General features: G+C 35.3%; 1 protein-coding gene across 2 annotated transcripts in view; it reads left to right on the top strand.

Annotated features, from left to right (window-relative positions):
* LOC122789943 (arf-GAP with Rho-GAP domain, ANK repeat and PH domain-containing protein 1-like) overlaps positions 1-21,123 on the top strand; it is a 1,460,469-nt gene that overhangs the window by 1,135,394 nt on the left and 303,952 nt on the right. For both annotated transcript variants that reach the window (XM_044057421.1, XM_044057422.1), the window contains one exon: positions 17,916-18,033. In XM_044057421.1, coding sequence (XP_043913356.1) covers positions 17,916-18,033 — 118 coding nt within the window. The remainder of the gene's footprint in view (positions 1-17,915; positions 18,034-21,123) is intronic.

Below are 21,123 nucleotides of genomic sequence, written 5' to 3'. Positions count from 1 at the left end.
TTTGTATCTGAACTACTGTTCGAGTAGCTAAGGTTCATAGCAGCAAGCCGGTATAAAGCTTGATCTTGGCAATGATTAATTGTTTTGAGGCTGTTATAGATTCTGGTGATTTTTATGCTACACAAAACAAGTGCCATTCCCACACTTATGTATGGCATATTTTTCAGGTTAAGATTTTAAACAAGTAGATTTCTAGTTTTGACATGAAAAGAGACATATTGCTTTTAATGCTGCTGTAGCTAAATACATCCACGTCATTGCTAGTCAAAACCCCATCAGTGCTTGAATGGGAATGGTTAAAGCTGCAGAAGTAGGCATTTAAATGTATCTGCCATTTGGCAATGGGTATTAGGTCACAAACTTTCCTGTCCTCAGCTATTTTTTTTTTTTTTTTTTTGTTAAACTGGCATGTCATCTTTGGGCTAAAATTTCATTACATTATATTGTTTATCAGTTGCCACAATTTCTTGGAACTACTACAAAAACTCCTGAACTAGGCTGTGCCCCTTAGCCGTTTTCCATCCCATTCCAAAAGAGACACTAAAAATGATAGGACTCAGCTGCCTTTATGTAAGCATTTAATGTTTTAACTAATAACTCCTTGGACTTTGAAAAATGTGAAAAGTGTGGAACAAGTTGAAGTCAAAACTCTGCCCACTCATTCAGGAAAAGCAAAACCCTCCCTACAGTAGTTTTAGTCTCAACTCAACTTGTCCCAGTAACTTTTAAAGTCTACTTTCTTATATTCATCAACACAGGCATGTGCTAGACCACCAAAGTCATATTATTGTCAAATGTAAGTTAATGTTGTATTATCAGTGGCTCAGGAGGAGGCATGCTCACCTTTAGTGCTGACACAGCAGAAAACAGTGGGTTCCATTCCGACTCCAGAAAACTAGATTATTAACACAGCATTGAGGGGTACTGCATCCTGAGTATGTTGACCTTCAGATAAGATGTTAAACTGAAGTTCCACCTTGCTTGAGCTAGTAGTAACTCAGGTGAATGTAAAATATTCCGTGGCACTCATTCAAAAGAGTAGGGGTCCTTTATTTATTCAAACACTTTTACATATTTACAGTTTTATAAAAAATACAATTTTCCATTTCCTCTTTTACTTTTATGCAGTCATAACTATCTTATTTATTATATCTAGTTTTCATCCTTATTAGACACTACTCCTTTTTCCATAACCACCATGTGGTTTTACTCAATATTGTTGCCAAAATCCACTTTCCATTAGACATGATTTAATTTATCATTTCATTCAATATAACCAATACAACATAAAATGTCTTTTTATCTATCATTTTAAGATATTTCTGTTTTTATAATACCCATATTTAATCATATCAAAATGTATCTCATCCACCTTTTTTATATCTTCAAAGAAATTTCCTTTACATAGTATTTCCCATAATTTCGCTAGTTTTTATACATTTAAAAACGACATGTTCTGTAGTTTCCTCTTCACCACAATGTGTACATATTTATTCAATTTTCTTTTTATGTGGCATATTTTCTTTTACTTTTAATTTATTATCAGTCTCCACAAAAAAAAAAAAAAAAAAACTTGAAATTCTACTTTCTTATCACACCATTTATTTCTTACTTTTATAGCTTTTTTTCATGTTAGATTGCCCAATGGATTAACATAATAACATTGTATCATTATATTTTTGTACCACATTTATTTCTATTTTATCAATTTTTATCTTCCACATTAGTATTTTTTCTTGATAATATTTAATTTCTTCATTAATGCATTTTTTCTCTTTTGCTCCTTTTCATCATATCCCAAAATTTATCATACTTATATTTGAGCATCTTTACAACTAACTCATATTTCTCATTTATCCACTCTAACACTTTATACAAGTTTAGAGAAGCCCCAAGCCTCTTTCCTCTTTATTCAGATATAAGACTCTTTTTACTAGATTTCATCTAGAGCCCAATATGAATGAAAAAAAATTACTTCCAGTAATTATATTTCAAATGTTGTTTGCAACATAAATATACTTGATACATATGTTATTTTTTCAGTTAATACTAAATTTATCAAATAAACCTTAGTTAGGCCCAGCAAGCCAGCATGTAAAAATCTACTGCCAATCATTAGCGGACCAGAGTTCCGCTGTGGCGACCCCTAACTGGGAAAAGCCGAAAGACACAAACACAGAAACTTCATTCATTGTAAAATATATTCCACTTATCTTAATCAGGTCACCCAGTCCTTTGCTTTTCTCTTGTTTAAAGTTATATCTATTGCTTTTAAACATTGTTTAAACAAAATAGTACTTCTTTTATCCAATTTTTATTTTTTGCAATCACTATACTGTCACCTGCGTAAGTCAACAAAACTGAAATTCTTAACACCTCAGGCATTATATATTCTGCATCCTTCATTTTAAAATTTACCTCACATATTATCACATTCATAACCAAAGCAAATAGTATAGAACTCATTGGAGATCTCTGTCTTATACCCCTCCTCACGTATATTTCTTTACTCGGCCAACCATTTACTAGAACTCCTACTCTATTTTTGTTATAAGCGGATATACATAATTTCCTGATTTTCTCATTGATCTTGTATTAGTTCATTATCACCAATAACATTTCATGTTCTATTGTATCAAATGCCTTATTAAGATTCCTCATCATAAGTTTCACTTCTTCTGTTCTATTTATAATATAATCCACAATCTCTCTCACAATCATTAATAATTATTGACATCCCCTCCCCTTTATGCTATGTATACTATATTCCATAACATTTTCTATCTTAATTTCAATTCTCTTCTGTATTATTTTCATAAAATTTTTATAATTAGTATTATTCAATACTATTTGTCTCCATTTTTTTTGTTTCTCTCTTTATTTCTTTCTTCCATATACATTTAAGGACTCCACTACATAATTCTTTATACATGAAACCTTCCCTTAGCCATTCATTTAAAATCTTTAGAAAATATTCTCTTTTCCAGTCCATTAAATTGTTATGCATTTTGTGTCCTAATCCACTTGTTCCTGCAGCTGACTCTATATTCACCTGTCCTAGTACTTTATCCAGCTCATGTAAAGAAATCTCCATTTCATATTCACATACAACTACATGTTGCACAGTACACTCCAAGTATTCCAAAGTATGAAGAGGATTTTTGTAACAAATTAGGCCCTAAACCTAGATCACAAAATTTATCTAAGAAAGAAGAAAGAGCATTAAAATAATTATCAAAAAATAGAGAAATTTGTGTCATGCAAGCAGACAAAGGTGGCACCATGTTCATCACGAACAATGTTGATTACGCCAAATCAATTTTAAACCTTCTTGGTGACAGACAATGTTTTGAAGAGACTATAAAAGAAAAAAAATTCTAAGAGTTTTTCAACAATAGATTTTGTATTGTTTGATTTATTCAGTCAAGGTAAAGTGGATGGAGAGACATATTCCTTTCTACAAGTAGTGCTTCCAAAAATGGCAAGACTATTTGGAATCCTGAAAGTGTATAACAATAAAGAGAACCCTCCCTTCAGATTGGTAGTGGCCACTGATCTGTTTAAAACAGAACCTATTTCCTACTTTTTTAGACATCTTCTCAATTCCATAGTGCAGTCCACTAAATTCTACCAGAGACTCATGGCATTTGTTAGAATCACTTGGAGAGTTAGTTTTACCAAATAATGGTTGTGTTTTTGTTACACTGGACATAGTATCTCTTTATACTAGTATTGAATAACAAATTGGAATAGAATTTATAAGGAAGTAGTTGAATAAACACATTAAGTTCAATCATGTGTTCATCAACATGATTTGCACTTTGTTGGAACTGGTATTGGACAACAATATTTTTTAAATTTCCTGAAAAATTTTATAAACAAAAAACAGGAGTGGCCATGGGGGCTAGAGTAGCCCCAGTATTCACAAATCTAGTCATGGCTTGGTGGGAGCAAGAGTATTTAAAATCCAACCACCTGTTTTCTAGTGTGTTGTTCTACATGAGATACATTGATAATCTGATTTTTTATGAAACAGTAACATTGAAGAGTTTGAAAAGTTCCTTTGTTTTGTGAACAACAGTACATCTTTTTTGAAATTTACAGTTGGTGTCCATAGCTTATCTATCACCTGTTGGGGCATTCAGCTCTAATTGGATCCAAATAATAACCAGATTGAGATCAGAATATATAGAAAATCAACTATCGTGAACAAATATTTACATAAAATGAGTTTGCATCCACAGCATATGAAGAAGAATATCATCAAAGGACAATTCATTCGGCTAAGTCGACTTTCAAGCAACAATGAAGTTTTCAAGCACAAATCCATTTTATTAAGAATTTTCTTCTTGGAATGAGGATATGAAAATGACTGGTTAACACTCATAGACCAAGACATTTCATTGCTTAGAAACAGCAAAGGGAAGCCAGTCTTAAGCAGTAAAAAAGAACAGTTGTCACTGGTGGGATCAGACACAAATATTAAGGAACAAGTTACAGTGATTGGGTACAGAAGAGTGTTTCCAATACCAATGACTTTGGACATGTCCCTCATCGAACAGATTTTAAGGGACAATTGGAAAATCATTTCAGGAAACCTAGATCTGAGTAAAATCATTAGAGACAAACCTATTTACAAATATAAAAGAACTGCCAACATCAAATTCTTATTAGAAAGCAACCAAAAATCAGATCTCAGAAACAACTTAATTCAAGGCACCTTTAAATGTGGAAAATGTAAATAATGTATACATATAAACAATTAATCTGTAATAAACAGTGTTGTTTATAATTTTTCAGTGTACCCAAAAGTCAGATTTGATTGTGACTCCACAGGAGTCATGCACTCTGCATTATGTGAATCCTGCCAGTGTTTTTACATAGGGAAAATGTTCAGAATGTTTGGCAGGAGAATTTATGAACACAACCTGACAATCAAAAAGAAAGATGAATTTAATGCATTAGCAAGGCATTTTAAGTTATTTCTGAATTTCAAAAAAATTTCTTTTGCTGTCTTGAAAGCTGTCAATATGAACATATTTTTAGGGAATTACAAAACTCGACTTGAGTGCCATGAGACTTACTAGCAAATTAAGTTAAGAACCGGCAAAGAACCAGGATTAAATGACAACATCAACATCAGATGTTTTTTGTCTGCCCAGAAATTGCAACTATAAAGTTTTTAGTACGTTCCCAGGACAATATGCTAATTGCATTTAAGAAATGGGCATAAGATATTTACAACTGGATGAAGGGACTTCTAGGAAGTCATTTACACACACCGATTGGAAGTTGTATGTGTCATGTGATTGTTAATAGGACTTTAAACTGAGAGTCTTTTCATGTATTTTATGTTCTGAAGAAGTTCTGATTTACATTAAATAGAATGAAAGTGCTCAACTAAATCAGTGGCTCTGAGTGCTCTCTTTAATGGTTTGCAGGATTGGTTCTGCAGTTTGTTGCCTTTAGAATTATGTGCCATTCTGTGTGCAGTTCTCTTCTGTATTATTTTGATAAAATATTATAATCACTTTTATTCAATACTGTTGCTCTCCATTTTTTTATTTCTCTTTACTTATTTCTTCCATGTACTTCACTACATAATTCTTTATGCATGAAACCTTCCCTTAGCCTTTGATTCAAAATCCTTAGAAAATGTTCTGTTTGCCAGTCCATTAAATTCTTACACGTTTTATATCCTAATCCGCTTGGTCCTGCAGTTGAATCTGTATTCATCTGTCCTAGTACATTATCCAACTCATGTAAAGAAATCTCCATTTCAAATTTTTTGTGTTCTGGTTCTATTTTTTTTTTTTTTTTTTTTTTTTACTTCCCATATTTTCTTCAGTTCTTTCTTTTTTCTTTAAACATTTATTGTACATAATCTACTATAATATTCATAATGTGTTCCTGAGTTCTTTTTATTTCTTCTTTTGCACTGTCATCACACTACTGTTTTCCTTCTTCACTACTCTACTTAAATACGCTTATACGTCTTCTCTTTTCCTTACAGAAAATATGTTTGTGTAAATAAGAGCTCCTTATTTTTTTCTTGAGTTATTCTATATAATTCTTTTTCTTTATCAAAATACTCTACTATTTATTTTAACTTTTATAATGCATCTTTATATATTTTTCTATGTTTTTCATTATCTACTTTTCTTACATAATTCTGACACTGTAAGAAACATGTTTTATATTTTGCTTTAAAAGTACGCCACCATTCTGACCAATTTTTATAAAAAGCTCTGATAGTAATATGATCTCTCCATAACTGCATCATTAATTTTCTTCAATCCATGTTTTCTCATTTATCCTTTTTATGCCTTTGCCTATTTTTATATACTTCCTGTTTTCCTTTACCTCTAGCCATATTGATAGGTTATCAGAAAAAAAAAGTTACAATGTCTTTCCTTCTCCAAAAATTAATCCTTCTGATAATAAAAAGTAATTTATTTCAGTTTTATATACCCCTTCTGTAAGTCCACAGATTTTTATTACAAAGAAATTAATTTACCACATCTCATAACTTCTAACATTTTTATACATCATTTCATTTCTTTTTTAATTTCCTCCTAAATTAAGGTTAAAAATCTCCTGACATTATAATATTCATAGTTATCACTACATAATCTAGAATCTGCTGAAATAAATGCTCTCTTTCTTTACAGGTAACATCAGCCTATAATGTTATAATTATATATACTTGTTTTCTCTATCTTAAGTCCATAATAGTTAATCTTAATCATTCGTACTAATGTGATATCTAATATTTTCACTGAATTTCTGTAAAAGTCCACTATTCTAGAACACCGATCATTTCCCAAACTCCAAATTACATTTCCCCATAATTTTTTCTGTTTGGAATATTTCTTCATTTGTTAAAAATCTTATATCTTCTAATATTATTGCATCTGCATCGGTTATTGCACTACACCAAAACCCTGTCCTTCTCACTATGTTATTAATATTGTTCATATTTATGGAAAGCACTCTAAAATTATTACTTTCTCTTTTCCTTAATTTCCTAGAAATTAAATGTTCCTTTTTGAATATAACTTTACATTTTTTCATATATTATCCATTTCCTTTATTTTTCTCTTTCATTCTTATCCCTTTAAATTTTCTTTTCCTATATTTTACCATTTTTTTCCTTTTCCTACATTCCCATTGATATCCACCTCATCCCTTATTTCAGAACCTTGCTCTATTTCATTTTTTTTATATTTTTCTTTTACTTATACTTCCAACACCTGTAACACTTCCTGTCTTTGTTAATTTTCTTCCTTTTTTTGTTCAATTTCTTTATTATTAAACAGTCCCAGCCACCAGTCCATTAAACCCTATTATCATAAATGTTTGTAACATACAGCAGTTCTTTACATATTTGTTTAAATGTCTTTTCAAAGTCACTTTTTATACCTTTGTTTGAAATTATAAATGTATTATATTTTTGTCTTACTGATAAATGATTTTACTACATATAAGTTCCAAGGACGACTGTATTTCTTCTTTTCATATTCCCCAAGGAAATTTTCCATGCAATGTACAATTTTATTTATTTATTTAACATTTGCTGACCGGGAAAGTCCGACTAGGTTCCACAGATCCTGTTTTCAGCAGAGGCCCGGGGAGAAATGCTCCAGATCTTAAATATAATGTCACAAAATGTCTTTTTGGTTATAAGGCCAAATGCTCTTACCTCTTGAGGTTTTACACCCAAAGGAACCATGAAGTTGACACAAACATCATACCAATCCAGTTCTTTCTCTTCTTTATTTTGACCTGCACCACATACTTCCAATTTGCATTGTCTTCTACCTTTTCCTTTTCTGTTCTTCCCCTCCCTCCTTGCCCTCTTTCACAGTCTCTGCATAAGATTTATTTTCCATTTTATTTTCACCTTTCAGGATGGACACAACTTCTTCCTTTTGGATTTTATACACAATGTCCTCTGGAAAAAAAATCTCAATTACCCAGCTTACTCTGCATCATCATCATCGTTGTCTTATTCAATAAATCATCCTGCATCCCTCTCAACTGGAGGGTTGTAACTGTAAAACATTTACTTGCCAATTCTTCTTTTTCAGATTCATTCATTCATTAAATAATCTTGTACTAGTATGTAATAAAAGAGTAAAGTCCAACCCTGCACCATGGCTGACAAAGGAAACAAAAAAATCATGATAAAAATGGATAAAGCCCAGAAAAATTGGTATAAAAATGCCTTCCAGCAATTTAGATATCTAGAAACCTTACAAAACCCCATGTCAAACAGGATAAGCAAACATACCATACCAACCTACAAGACAAACATATAAACTACCCAAAACTTTTTGGTCATCACTAAATAAACTATTCCACCCTGGCAAGACCACTAGTCCATCTCCTAAAATAAACAATATGGCAGATTCTATCCCCACACAAGTTTTATTCTTATTTTGTACAATTCGTATTATATCTCTTAGACACCAACACATCTGCCCCCTCACTCTACCCTTGTCCAATCAAAATGACCCACAGCTCTTCAATTTTAGTCCAGTACCTACCTCACTTGTAAGGAAGTTGCTCCTTAAACTAAAACTGCTTCTGTAGCTGTAGACCATCTACCATCAGACTACCTAAAACTGGCTGCAGAAGTCATAGCCTTCCCTTTGTTCATACTAATTAATATGGCCATACCAGAAAAATACATCCCATCACTGTAGAAAAAATCCTGCATCATAGCACTGCACAAGGGTGGCACATCTACAGAGTTTAACAACTACAGACCTATAGTCATTCTCTTCCCCTTTCCAGAATAGTAGAAAAATGCATCCATATGCAGCTGATGCAGTACATAACCTCAAAACACCTGCTCTCAGAAAGACAACATGGCTTCACAACACCACTGGTCTGGTACATTTTACCAATATAATAAACCAACATAGAAATGATGGTCTGCTTGTGTCCACCATGATCTTAGGCTTGTCAAAGGCATTGATAATGTCTCGCACCAGCAACTGCTCTTTCAATTCTACTCATTAGGACTTTCACTGTACTCCTTGTTGTGGTACCTTAGTTACCTATCTGGAAGGCAACAAGCCATTAAACCAGTTACTTCAGGTGTCCCTCAGGGTCCTCTGCTATTTAAAATATTTATTAATTACCTCCTCACCTCTACTCACCATGCTGGTTTAGTACAGTATGCAGATGACTCAACATTATTATGTATGGCCTCAACAAAAATAAGCTCAAAGACATTACCCAGAAATCTTTCTCCTCTGTAGAAACCTGGGTCAAAGAATCAAACCTTCTACTCAACCCCAAGAAAGCTAAGTTAATGCTTTTCACCTCAAAAAGTTGCGAAAATCAAAAGTAATATTTAACCATAAAGTCAGCAAATAATAATGTAATTGAAACTGTTAACTCACAGTAAACTTCTAGGCATTATAATAGATGAAAATCTCAAATATGACCAGCATATACTGCACACCATTAAATCAGAACACCAGAAACTAGGTTCCCTTTATAGGATCAATGGATTCCTTACAGATACTGCAAGAAAAACTCTAGCCACCACCTTCTTACTTCCAACTCTCTTATATGCTGCTCTATCCTAACAAACTTAAATAATACGCAAAGAAAGAAATTGCCTCCTGCTACAATAAAATAGCTAAATTTGCCACCAATCTCCTTCTTAGGACCCGCCATTGTCTTAGCTTAAAGCAATAAAACTGGCTTGAACTGTTCAACTGTCTAACATATTTATAACTAACTATACCACACAAACTCACTTATCATCCAGAAAAATGCCCTGCACTATAAAACTTATTAGTACCCTACTATCCAGCAAGGGTCCTCCATTCTAGTAACAAATTCTTATCACTTACAAATAAGTCAAATAATGTTGCAGGAGACTCGCTGTACTCCCAATGTGTTGCTTAACTCTGGAATAGTATCCCCATGCAAATGAAACTCCTTCAAACTCAGTAGTTTTAAACAACTGTTTAAATACCATCTTAACCAGTCCTTGCACATGCTCATCACAAGGTTAAAACTTTATGTTCACTGTATGATATTCTCCAAATAATCTCCTTAAACATAATATTCTCAACCTCTTACTGAAATGACAAAACAATTTTTATACATAACTGCTACCTGTATAATTCACTAAGTTGCATGTGTGCTTTCTCTTTAGCAACTTCCACCGCTGTAAAATCTTAGAATGTATAAATGTAACAATTGTTTGTAAATAAATAGAAATAGAAATGCAATTATTACTCTATGTTTGACTGGAACTTAGTATAATGCACTGTAAACAAATGGAGCTTTTCTGCCTGGGCCTCTGCTGAAAATGGGTATTACACAGTCGGACTTTCCAGTTAAACAAAGACAAATAAATAAACAGCAACCTCCCAGGTCTCCTTTCCCACTTACCTGGTCCATGGCAAGCACATACTTGCATCCATCTCCTATGATGCAAGCAGATGGTGTGGCAGAAGCATCATTGTACTCACATTTCAGTTCAGTCATGAGCAGCTGGTCTGCCAGGGGATCAGACAGGGTTACAGCTGTTCGATTATCTGTCTGTGAGTTCCTAGAATTTGAACAGCTGGGAGTCAAGCAACTATAGAACCCCCCCCCCCCCCAAGTAGCATAAAATGCCACCTCAAGATTTCCCTGAAAAGAGGTCATTAGCCTAGTGGGACTAATCCGGTCAATAAAGGATAGATGGATAAATAGATAAATAAATATTGGTCTTAACAATAGCTGACCAAAGCAGGAGGGAAGAAATTACCCTCTTGAAAGTGTGTGTGACCTGTTCCTCTCATCTCTATGGAACATAACACAGAATCCAAGAAAATGTATTTTTACAAACATTACGACAGAAAACTGCTATTCTTAATGTGGTGTAAGCACTGAAGTAGTTCCCCTTGGTGACCAATTCTTTCTCACTAAAGAATGCCAAACAGGGTCATTGGAGCCCCACCTCCATTCAGCTACACTTAGCATGACTTCACTTGTCTCCTTACCATACCCCTGCTTCCATCCACCCCCATATCATTTATACTGGTCATCCCTTCCAATAATCCCCCTCTGCACCCACTCCCAACTACAGCCAACCCTGACTCCACACCTCCATCCACACCTTCATATTCCTCCCAAATTACTTTCTCCATACTATCCCCTCTACATAACCTACACTACAACTAGATACTCCTAACTATACCTCTCTAAGCATAAAACCTCCACAGCTCATTCACTATTACTATTAGCACTAAGTATACAATGATCACTGTAAAATCCTCACTTTTCTGTCTCTCTCTCTCTCGCTCTTACTTTACTATTACTTCTGCTCTGTTTGACTGACAACCTACCAATGGAAATAAGTACAAGCTATTCCCTTAGCAAATGACATCCTAAACAATTATTTCTACAAATCATCCTTCTACAAAAAACACAGGAGCCTTACAAAACTGTTATTTTTATTTTTTGTGGACGCTTTACTTCACCATTAAAACCCTAAAGACAGGAACATTCAACTAAGTACTGGCCCTCGCCCCCATTCAATCACCCCACCTAGCCTGTCTCTGAGTACACCAGATAACAATCACCCATCTCTAGGTCCACAACTAAATATTCATCCATTCCACAGTAAAAATATCTTAAAATTCCCATTCTTAATTCCAACAGCCTGAATCATAAATTGCCTTTCCTTGAACTCTGGCTTCTCAATGTGAAATCACATATTGCAGCAATCATGGAAACATGGCTCAAAGATTATATCTGTTCCTCCCAGTATAGTCAGTCAAATTACACTTCCCACTATAACAACAGACCAGGCCAAAGAGAAGGTGGTGGGATGGACCTTTCTTATAAGCAACAGCATTTCCCTAGATATTCTAGAAATCTCCAAGCCCATATTAAACTTGACAAAAATGATAAGAATTCCAACTGGATTTTAGGAGGCTACACCATTCTCCATATATGTGTTGCGTAAATCCAGCCCCCTCCTCAAATACCTGCCTTCAGCAACTTCTGCTTAATATACTCCCAAAGGACATGTACTCCTTGGTGGTTTAAACATCAATGCCATTGGCTCATTGGCCAGTACCTTGCGTAGAATGCTACTATACTTTAAACTTGAGAAAACAGATTTCCAAACCATCACACTAAATAAAAAGCCAGGAAACAATTCTACCCTGGATCAGATAACTTTTATAAAACATAGCTGTTTAGATATTGGCACCACACCAAATAAACTCAGTGACCACTATCCAATCATGTCTATATGGTCTTTCAAAAGTAAGAAAAAGTCACCACACCTTATCTCCTTCAGAAATATATCTGAGACTAAGCAAGCCCTACTCATCTTACACATACTCTCAATGAACTGGTCCAAAATTTTCAGCATAAATGGCCCAAAGCTCTAACTTACTTCCCCAGCAGTCTCACAGCAATCCAGGATAGCCTCGTCCTTATTACTACAAGAAGACTAAGAGGGCATAAATGTCCCAGGCTTATTTCCACTTTAGAAACCTTGCTGTCAGAAAAGGATAAAGCGTGGGAAACGTGGGAAGATAAACCAGACTGACCTCAGTTACTCCAACAATATGTAGACCTCAGGAATCAAGTCAGAATTCCCACTGATACAGCAAAAGCTACTTTCCTCAGAGGCAAACAAAAGCTCTTTCCTTCTCCCCCAAACACTTCTGTAAAGAGTTTAATCACAAGGTCAAGTGCATCTGCAAAACAGGCAGAATCCCTCCTAACAACCAGCCATACTGGGAACTTTGCTGAAACATACATATACTCCCTTATCTCAACCACAGAGGATTTAATAAGGATTAAGGAAGTTCCCATCACTGCAAAATAATGACCACATATTATATGACCCTGAAGGCTTGCAGCTCTACTGTCCTATATTTTACTGCAAGCAAATAACAGAGAAATAAGTAAAGAAAGCATTAGATTCTTTGAACCAAACTGCTGGAACCTCTTTTTGTAAAATGCATTCGGCCTTTTTTAGACTGTCCTCCACCCATATCACAAACCACATATAAGCTAAACTTATCCATTACCTCTGGAATATTCCCCACTTACTTCAAATACACAACCATTATCCTGCTACTTAACACCAAGCACCCTGAAACGCATGAAAACTATAGGCCAATTGCAAACCTCTGCCCTATAGCTAAGATTCATGAAAAGTTTGTTTACAAGCAAAGCTTCGAACACATTAATCAATATAATCTACTATGCAATAAACAACACATTTTCTACAATGGTTTCAGTACCATTATTGCCCTTTACTTAGCAACTGACTCCATGTTCAACAACACTGACAATGGGCTACTAACAGCAGGCCTTTCTTAGACATCTGGCCAGGGCCTTCAACACAGTAAATCACTCATTACTGCTGAATGCTTTGGCAGTGATACACTTCAATGGCCCAATAACTACCTAAGCAACACTTCAAGGTACACTGTAATAACGTGCAGCTTCAACAAGGCACCCTACACGCTGGTGTACCACACGACTCTGTGTTAGGACCCCTATTACTTTCACTCTTTATCAATGACCTATCCAGTGACACAGTAATGTATGCAAATGACATCCTGTTAATAGAATTGTTCAGAAACTTCACAGAACTACATCAAAAGCTCCAAACAACCTTCATATCTATCTGTAACTGGAAGTTCTCCAATAGGTTGCTAATCAATCCAGCTAAAACCAATGTCATGCGTTTCAGCTTTAGACAAGGCTTCACAACTGCCTCCACTGCAACTCTTCACTAATATTGGTAACTAAATTTCCAAAACCACTGAACAAGCCTAGTTTTGGAGGTGGAATGAGGCTTAAAAGAAGGCAGGATTTGAGTGAGCTGTGTAATGTTTGACTGACAATGACTGGATAGATTATAAGTGATATATAATATTTGCAAGTAAAATGTGTCAATATGATTGTTTTCATTTATTTAAATGTATGATTGCCTATGTCATAAGTGATCATTTAATAAAGATGTTTTTTCTTTAAAAAAAACACTGAAGAAACCTGTCTGGGAATAACATTAGATCCTTCACTAAGCTTAACTCATCGCACAAAAAATTTGTAACCAAAATGTTAACTCTGTTTGAAATATGCTGCAACACACCTGTTCTCTCCTTCATCAAAGCATGCCCTTGCCTAAAATGTCGTGTTACTAGTCAACCTCTGCTCACCTTCCACTCAGTGCAAACACACAGGCTATTCAGACTGCAGATAATAAAATATGTAGGTTAGTCCTTCTTGCAGATCCCAGAACAAACCACTGTAGCTTAGTTTTGGGCTTAAACTGGCTTCCTACTAACTACAGAGCCAGCCTATTGTTCAGCACTCTGCTGTTTAACATTATTATCCTTAGCTGTAGTCTACCTTTGAAAGCTACAGTACAATTCGGGAAACAAAGCTACAAACTGAGAGCGAGCCAAAATGGCACCATGTACCTAAGCAGACCTCATTTCAAAACATCAGTAGGACAAAGAGCTTTTCAAAACTGAGTCAACCAGTCTGGAACCAACAACTAGTAAAGGTCAAACAACAAACAACAATCCAAGCATTCAAGAATAAACTCAAAGAGCACCTTACAAATGAAGCAATCTGTACCTGCTTCCGTAACAGTGGATAGGATTACTTCCTGCTCGGTGCTGCCAGTTTAGCAAGCAAATGATGCCTGTGCATACATGCGCATGTATGTGTCTCTGTGCATGAGTGATATATGATATATATGCTTATAACCATCATCAATATTTAAATTTAGTAACACTGAACCACACAAAATCAATAAAACAAACATAGACATTAATAGATATACAAAACAAAAAAATCCAAAACCCACAAAGATCAAAAATTAAAACAAATGTTTTCCTTTTACAATCGTTAAAAGAAATATAAATAAAACTAAATAGCACCTACAGATATATTTTGTCTGGATAGTGGTATTGTTAGGGAAAGTATTTTTTGTAATGTACACAATGTAAAGAAGCCCTGGTGTCCGTCTTACTCATGTATGCTAACCCTAAAACCTTGCCACTGCCTCTAAAACCAACACTGCACAGCACAATATGAACAAGTCTTTCTTCAGCAGTACCACTACACTAGACAAAAAGGAGATACTACTCATATACATCACACGTGCACAACACTAAATCTGTCACCCTAACTTACCCTTACTCTAACCCTAACCCATAAATACTTGCACACACACTCCTACCAAAAGCCAAATCATTTGGTATATCCAAAACGTTTTGGTGTTAGTTAACAACCCCACTTAACTGCACACAGCCAGACGCTATACACCATACAGAAACTGGATGTTCAAAACATTAGCATTTCCAGCATTAACTAACACACACTTTCAAAAAACTCACATCAGTTTAATTTGTCGACATTACATGATTTCAGAAAATTAACTCTACGTACCATTTTTGTGTATGTGTGTACATACACACATACACACACGCACATATATATATTTTATATATATATATATATATATATATATATATATATATATATATATATATATATATATATACAGTTGTAGATACAGACATAGAGAGAAAGTTTTGAAGTTAATTTAGTCACAAAAGTCCTTTAGTCAATTGAGACATGGTTCATTGTACCTCTAACTTAACTGTCTGAAGCCTTCAGATGAAACATTTCATGTGTGTATGTACGTGTTTAAGTGTGTGTGTGTGTGTGTGTATATATATATATATATATATATATATATATATATATATATAGAATATATATATATATATATATATATATATATATATATATATAGAAAGAGAGAGAGAGACAGACAGGGAGTCCTACAGTCACAGTCTTCTACTTTTAAAAAGTGTAGCAAACCAGCTTGCTACAATGTAAATCACACACTGCAAGCATTATCAGAATTCATTTCTGTATCAGCATTCAGAAATGCCGGTACAGAAATGAATATTGTAACTGCACTACTGCCCGATCCAAATCTTCCAGTTGTGCCCCCTAACACCTTGATCATGGTGTGGCTGCCCCCTTCACCCTTTCCTAGTTATACTTCAGTTTTGAGGAACCTAAGTCACAACCATACCTCTCAATGCCTTTACTCAGGAATTGTGGACAGAGGCAAAAATAATGGGGCAACAAATGTCAAAACCAGGGACATTTTTAAATATTTCTCTAATTCATTTAAAAAATTAATAGAATAATGAGTTTCCATCAACATGCATTTTTTGGACAATATGAAATGTGAAGCTCTAAACTCTGGCATTATTGACTGACTGTTTTTTTTTTTCCTGTGGTCTTCAAGGACAAGACCTTTTTTTCCTTGCTCCTGAAGATGTCAGAGGTTGGCATGTGCTAATGGTGTGGGCCTGGGAGTGTAGCATACCTCTCAATCTCTTAGTGGAAAATTTCTGGACAAAGCCAAAAATAAAGGGTGGGACAAAGGACCAAAATCTAGGATTGATCTTAAATATTGCTTATATAAACTTACAAAGTTGATAGAATAAAATGTTTTGCTTTAGCATGCATTTTCTGAGGGTCATGAAGCGTGAAACTGAAATGTCTGTCATTATTTAATTACTTCAGACCTCAATGATTTTCCAGAAATATATATATTTTATGAGGAATAGATCAAAAATATAAGGAAAGAACCTCTACAAAATTTTGGATACTTGAGAGGCATGGAGTGTAGTGCCAGCATTTGCAGATATGGCTGAAGTGCTGAAACACTCAGTATGTGGTATAGAAATTGACTGGAGCAAGATGCTTGCTACATTTTTAAGCAGAGAGTCTTTTATAGCTACAGCACCCAGTTGATCCAATAAGCATAAGACAGGCCCTGGCACCATTCATTGCTAATATAGTTATGACTGCCTGTGAATATGATTTTCTCCTTTATTCAAGGTACTCTGCGCATATATTATTATTTTTTTTTACTTATGACCTATAGCCTTTATAGGAAAGCAAGTACTGGGAAGCTACATTTGATCTATGATAATAAAACCACTGAGATTTTAAACAACTGAACTGAAGTACAGCCTTGAGCACATACATTTCTTGATATTACAGTTTATAAAGAGTCTAGCAGCATCGGGTTGGTGAGTGAAATTTATAGAAAAGAGATTTGCGGTAGAAAGTATTTTCACATTTGATATCATGTATCCCTGACATATTAAGAAAAATATAGTTAAATCACTGTTGGTTAGGGTTTTGGGGTTCACCTCTGATGACAGGCAGTTTGAAGTCAAAGCTGAAGAGCTGTGTGTTTCATTTTCTGACTTAACATTAATTCAGTAAATGCTTGACTTGGCTAGGAAGGAACCAATTACTAAACTTGGTATTTGCAATTATATTTACCAAAGCCCTAAAAACATCTGATCATGATTTTTGTACAGTGATGAGTTTCATTTTTTGTAGTTAATTCTGATGAGGTAAAAACAGCTATTTTATTTCGAAATAATAAAAAGCTGCTAAAGATAGCTGGACCTAAACCTAAATTTGTGTATGAGAGAAACTAAATCAAGTGGGTAGAATAAGGGAGAGACAGAGTCCAACAGGGCTAAGGGTTCTTACAGTTTAGTTAAAGCTAACATACCAATATGCAGTGGCCTTAAAATGTGAGCCACGTCTGAAAACAACAATGAAATGAGATGCTTTTCCTATAGACCAGAAGGACATTTGTTGCAATCATGTTTTGTTATATTATAATCAGGCAAATTAACTTTTGCAAATGTTACTTTCGTCTTTTTAGCATATGCTTATTTGAAACCGGTTGAACACACAAGAACATAACTGAGTTCTTTATTAAAGATCATGTACTAATGAGCTGTCTGTGGATACATTTTTCATTATAAAAATGAAACTGCTTATCACATGAAACTTTTTTTTTTTTTTTACAGATAGACAGTCCTGCAGAATTAAAAGCAACATAATGTATCTCTTTAATAACAGATCACAAAACAACTGTGATGGTATAGACCTTGATCAGGTCGTTTCTCTTGTGGTCATTCCTCGAGGGTAAGGGATTGGATTTTGTTATCACAGCAGGCCTTCAGCTGGCACTGAAATGTTATAATTTGTATGACTGTGTGTGTGTGTGTGTGTGTGTGTGTGTGTGTGTGTGTGTGTGTGTGTGTGTGTGTGTGTGTGTGTGCCCGTGCGCGTGTGTTTATAATGTTGTCTTTGAATGTATAGAGGAAGTTTATACACGTGCATGATCAGCAGATAGTCCCTTTTGGGTACTGCACACGACAGCACACATGGCATCTCTTCCAAAGAAAGGTCCTTCCTCCTTATTCACTGCATATTAAGGAAATCCTGAAATCATATACAGAAGGACATAATGTTCCCACTACAAGGACACAAATTTGTTAGCTCAAGTTCTTCAAATTATAATTCATATTGTAAATAGTGAGTGCCTACTGAGAAATCAGGGCTTTCATATGATATTGTTATGTAATTCATCTTTTATAAAGCATAACTAGAAGAGACACTTAATGTGGAAAAGTGGCCTTATGTGGATGTACACTTATCTTCTCCCTGTCTTCTGTTATAGTCATTTCATGTTCTTAGACTGGCCCTTAGCCTTTCATATTTCTTCTTCTAGCTACCTTCCAGTGGAGAGGCGATAGAAAGTGCTTTCCCGTCTTGCCTTCTTCCTGTCTGCATTTTGTGAAATATATTCTGCTAGCACGTTTTTTTTTATTTAAAGGATGCAACATTAGCTGGAGCTTCTTCTGCTTCATGCAGCACAAAAGTCTGTTGCCTTTTCCACTTAATTCCTGTTCTTCACTGTAAAATGTACATTACTAATATGAAGACATATCAGTTACAATATTACATGTATCTTGCTTAATGAATCAAGCCAACATCAGTAGCTAATACTGTGACATTCTGTAACAGCTGGTATCCCAAAATAAAACTGAAGAAATGAAACACATTTACAATGATAATCATGTACATTTTCCCAACACATCTCCTGTAAGAACTGCACTTTACAGATTTCCAAATGGAAAGACAGCTGTCCCTCGACAATTCCCATGAGCAACCCTCCTGCTGCAAGCTGTATGAGGCCATCAGTCAGCTTGCATGCCCACGTATATCACTTTGTGTGTGTTCAGTGAGGTGACTTCTGTTTCCATGGAGGAAAAAAACCCTTGGACCCAGCAGTGCCTCATAGAAATTACTCTAGTACATTATAAAAAAAATATTGGTTGGCACAGTGGTGCATTGATTAATGATGATGCTTTACAGTCATAGCCAGCCTTAGGCATAGGCCAACTAGGTGGCCGCCTAGGGTGTCGCTCTAGCAGGGGCACTTTTCCAGTAAACTGGATGGTGTAAATAGACCATGATAGGGGCACCAGGTGGAGTGGGGGGGTGCTGTGGAGCCCTTTTGCCTAGGGCACCAGTTGACCTAAGGCCGATCCTGCTTACAATACTTTGTTCTCTAGTTTGGTGTCAGGTGGGCTGCCATCTCTTTGAAGTCTGCATGTTCTCCTTTTCAGTTGTTTCCTCCCACATCCCAAAGACATACTGCAGTTCACTGCCAAGTTTGAGAGTGTGTATCCTAAGATGGATTGAAACCTTGCTGATCTGCTTTATGCCCAGTCAGTGCCAGGATGGGGTCCAACTCCCCCAAGACCCCAAATTGCATTGTGCGGATAACTGATGAATGAATGAATCTATGTTTTAATGAGTGTATCATATAGTAACAATATGATTCATAAGTCTATGAATTTAACTTACCAGCAGCTGAGTTTTGCTTATGGCAAAGTATTACCACATATGGATAAAATAAGATCAGGAATAGTTATTACTGGTTAGGTATTGCTGCCTAAACAGCTTGTGCTTCTCTGTATCCTACTTCTTACTAAGCATTTTATAACTCCATAACTGAAGAGCCGCTGTTACTTGTACAGCTTTCAGATTAATTTGTCTTTTTATATGTGTCCAATGTTGTCACTGTTAGATAGTCACTACTTGTTGCATTATGTGTCCAATGTTGTCACTGTTAGATAGTCACTCCTTGTTGCATTTTGTTTTCTTCCCAGGCTACACCTGGAAATTGGTCCAACGTAGTATCACCTTTATTGATAAAAACAGTTGAACATATTCAAATGGTTATACAGCCAAATAAATAGATTAACAGAACCTTAATTTTTGATAAAAAATAACCATCAGTCATGATACAAATGATAAATAAAGAGTTCATTGATTACAACTGATCACTAACAGAACTGCTCTAAATACCAAATACACATAGCTAAAATAGTCTTTTTGTAGGGGGGCAAGTTCCTGTATACTCCCATGTAAGGGATTCACCACCCACCTCTTTTACTTATATACACTAGTACCATGGTCATAAAACATTGGGAAAAAAATTCCCAGTATAGTGCAGACTTGTCTCACACAAACATTGATACTACATTACATACATTATACTGGGAAATGCTGCAAGAATTAGTAAAATCCTGGAAATGTGATCAAGAAGTTAGAAGACAATGAAATTATCCATGATGAAAGGTAAGGAAGCCCATATGCTTATGTGGTCCAGCTAGATTATTCATTCCCCTACCAAATAACAACTCTGTAGATCCATTTTAACCACCATTTATTTTCCCACCCCTCATAAGCAGAACATTGTCTGCATGTCTAAATGATGCCTTCCTGTTTTCTTTTAACAGTTCTTGATCTTTCTTCCCTTACTTTTTCTGTGAAAAAATACTGCCTTGTGTCTCTCCCCAGGGCTGTTCAGTTTGTGCCTTCAGACGGAGTCCTTATATTTTCCTACATCCTTTTTGCTCTCTATTTGGGTCCCGCTGAGTTCTCTGAGGTACTTTAATGTTTCTGTTCTATCCACTGCATCTCCTTTCTTCAGAAATGTGCACAGTTCAGTAGTCTGAGACACTCACATAAAAGCAGTTATTTTGATATCCATCTTGGTCACAGTCTTCACCTTTGGGTAATGCCTGTCCCACTGCTATTTCACTGGCAGAGTGCTATTAGTTATGATGACTGCCTGTCTCAGTCTGCCCACTATCACAGTCCAGTCTACTACTTTGAAAGGCAGTATGAATGCAGGCAGTGCCCCCCCCCCATACACAC

Source organism: Protopterus annectens, chromosome 15.part0 (genome assembly GCF_019279795.1).
Source record: "Protopterus annectens isolate FY-2018-M chromosome 15.part0, PAN1.0, whole genome shotgun sequence".
Lineage (NCBI taxonomy): Eukaryota > Metazoa > Chordata > Ceratodontiformes > Protopteridae > Protopterus > Protopterus annectens.
The sequence above is the reverse complement of the archived record's forward strand: the minus strand, read 5'-3'. Positions and strand labels throughout refer to the sequence as shown.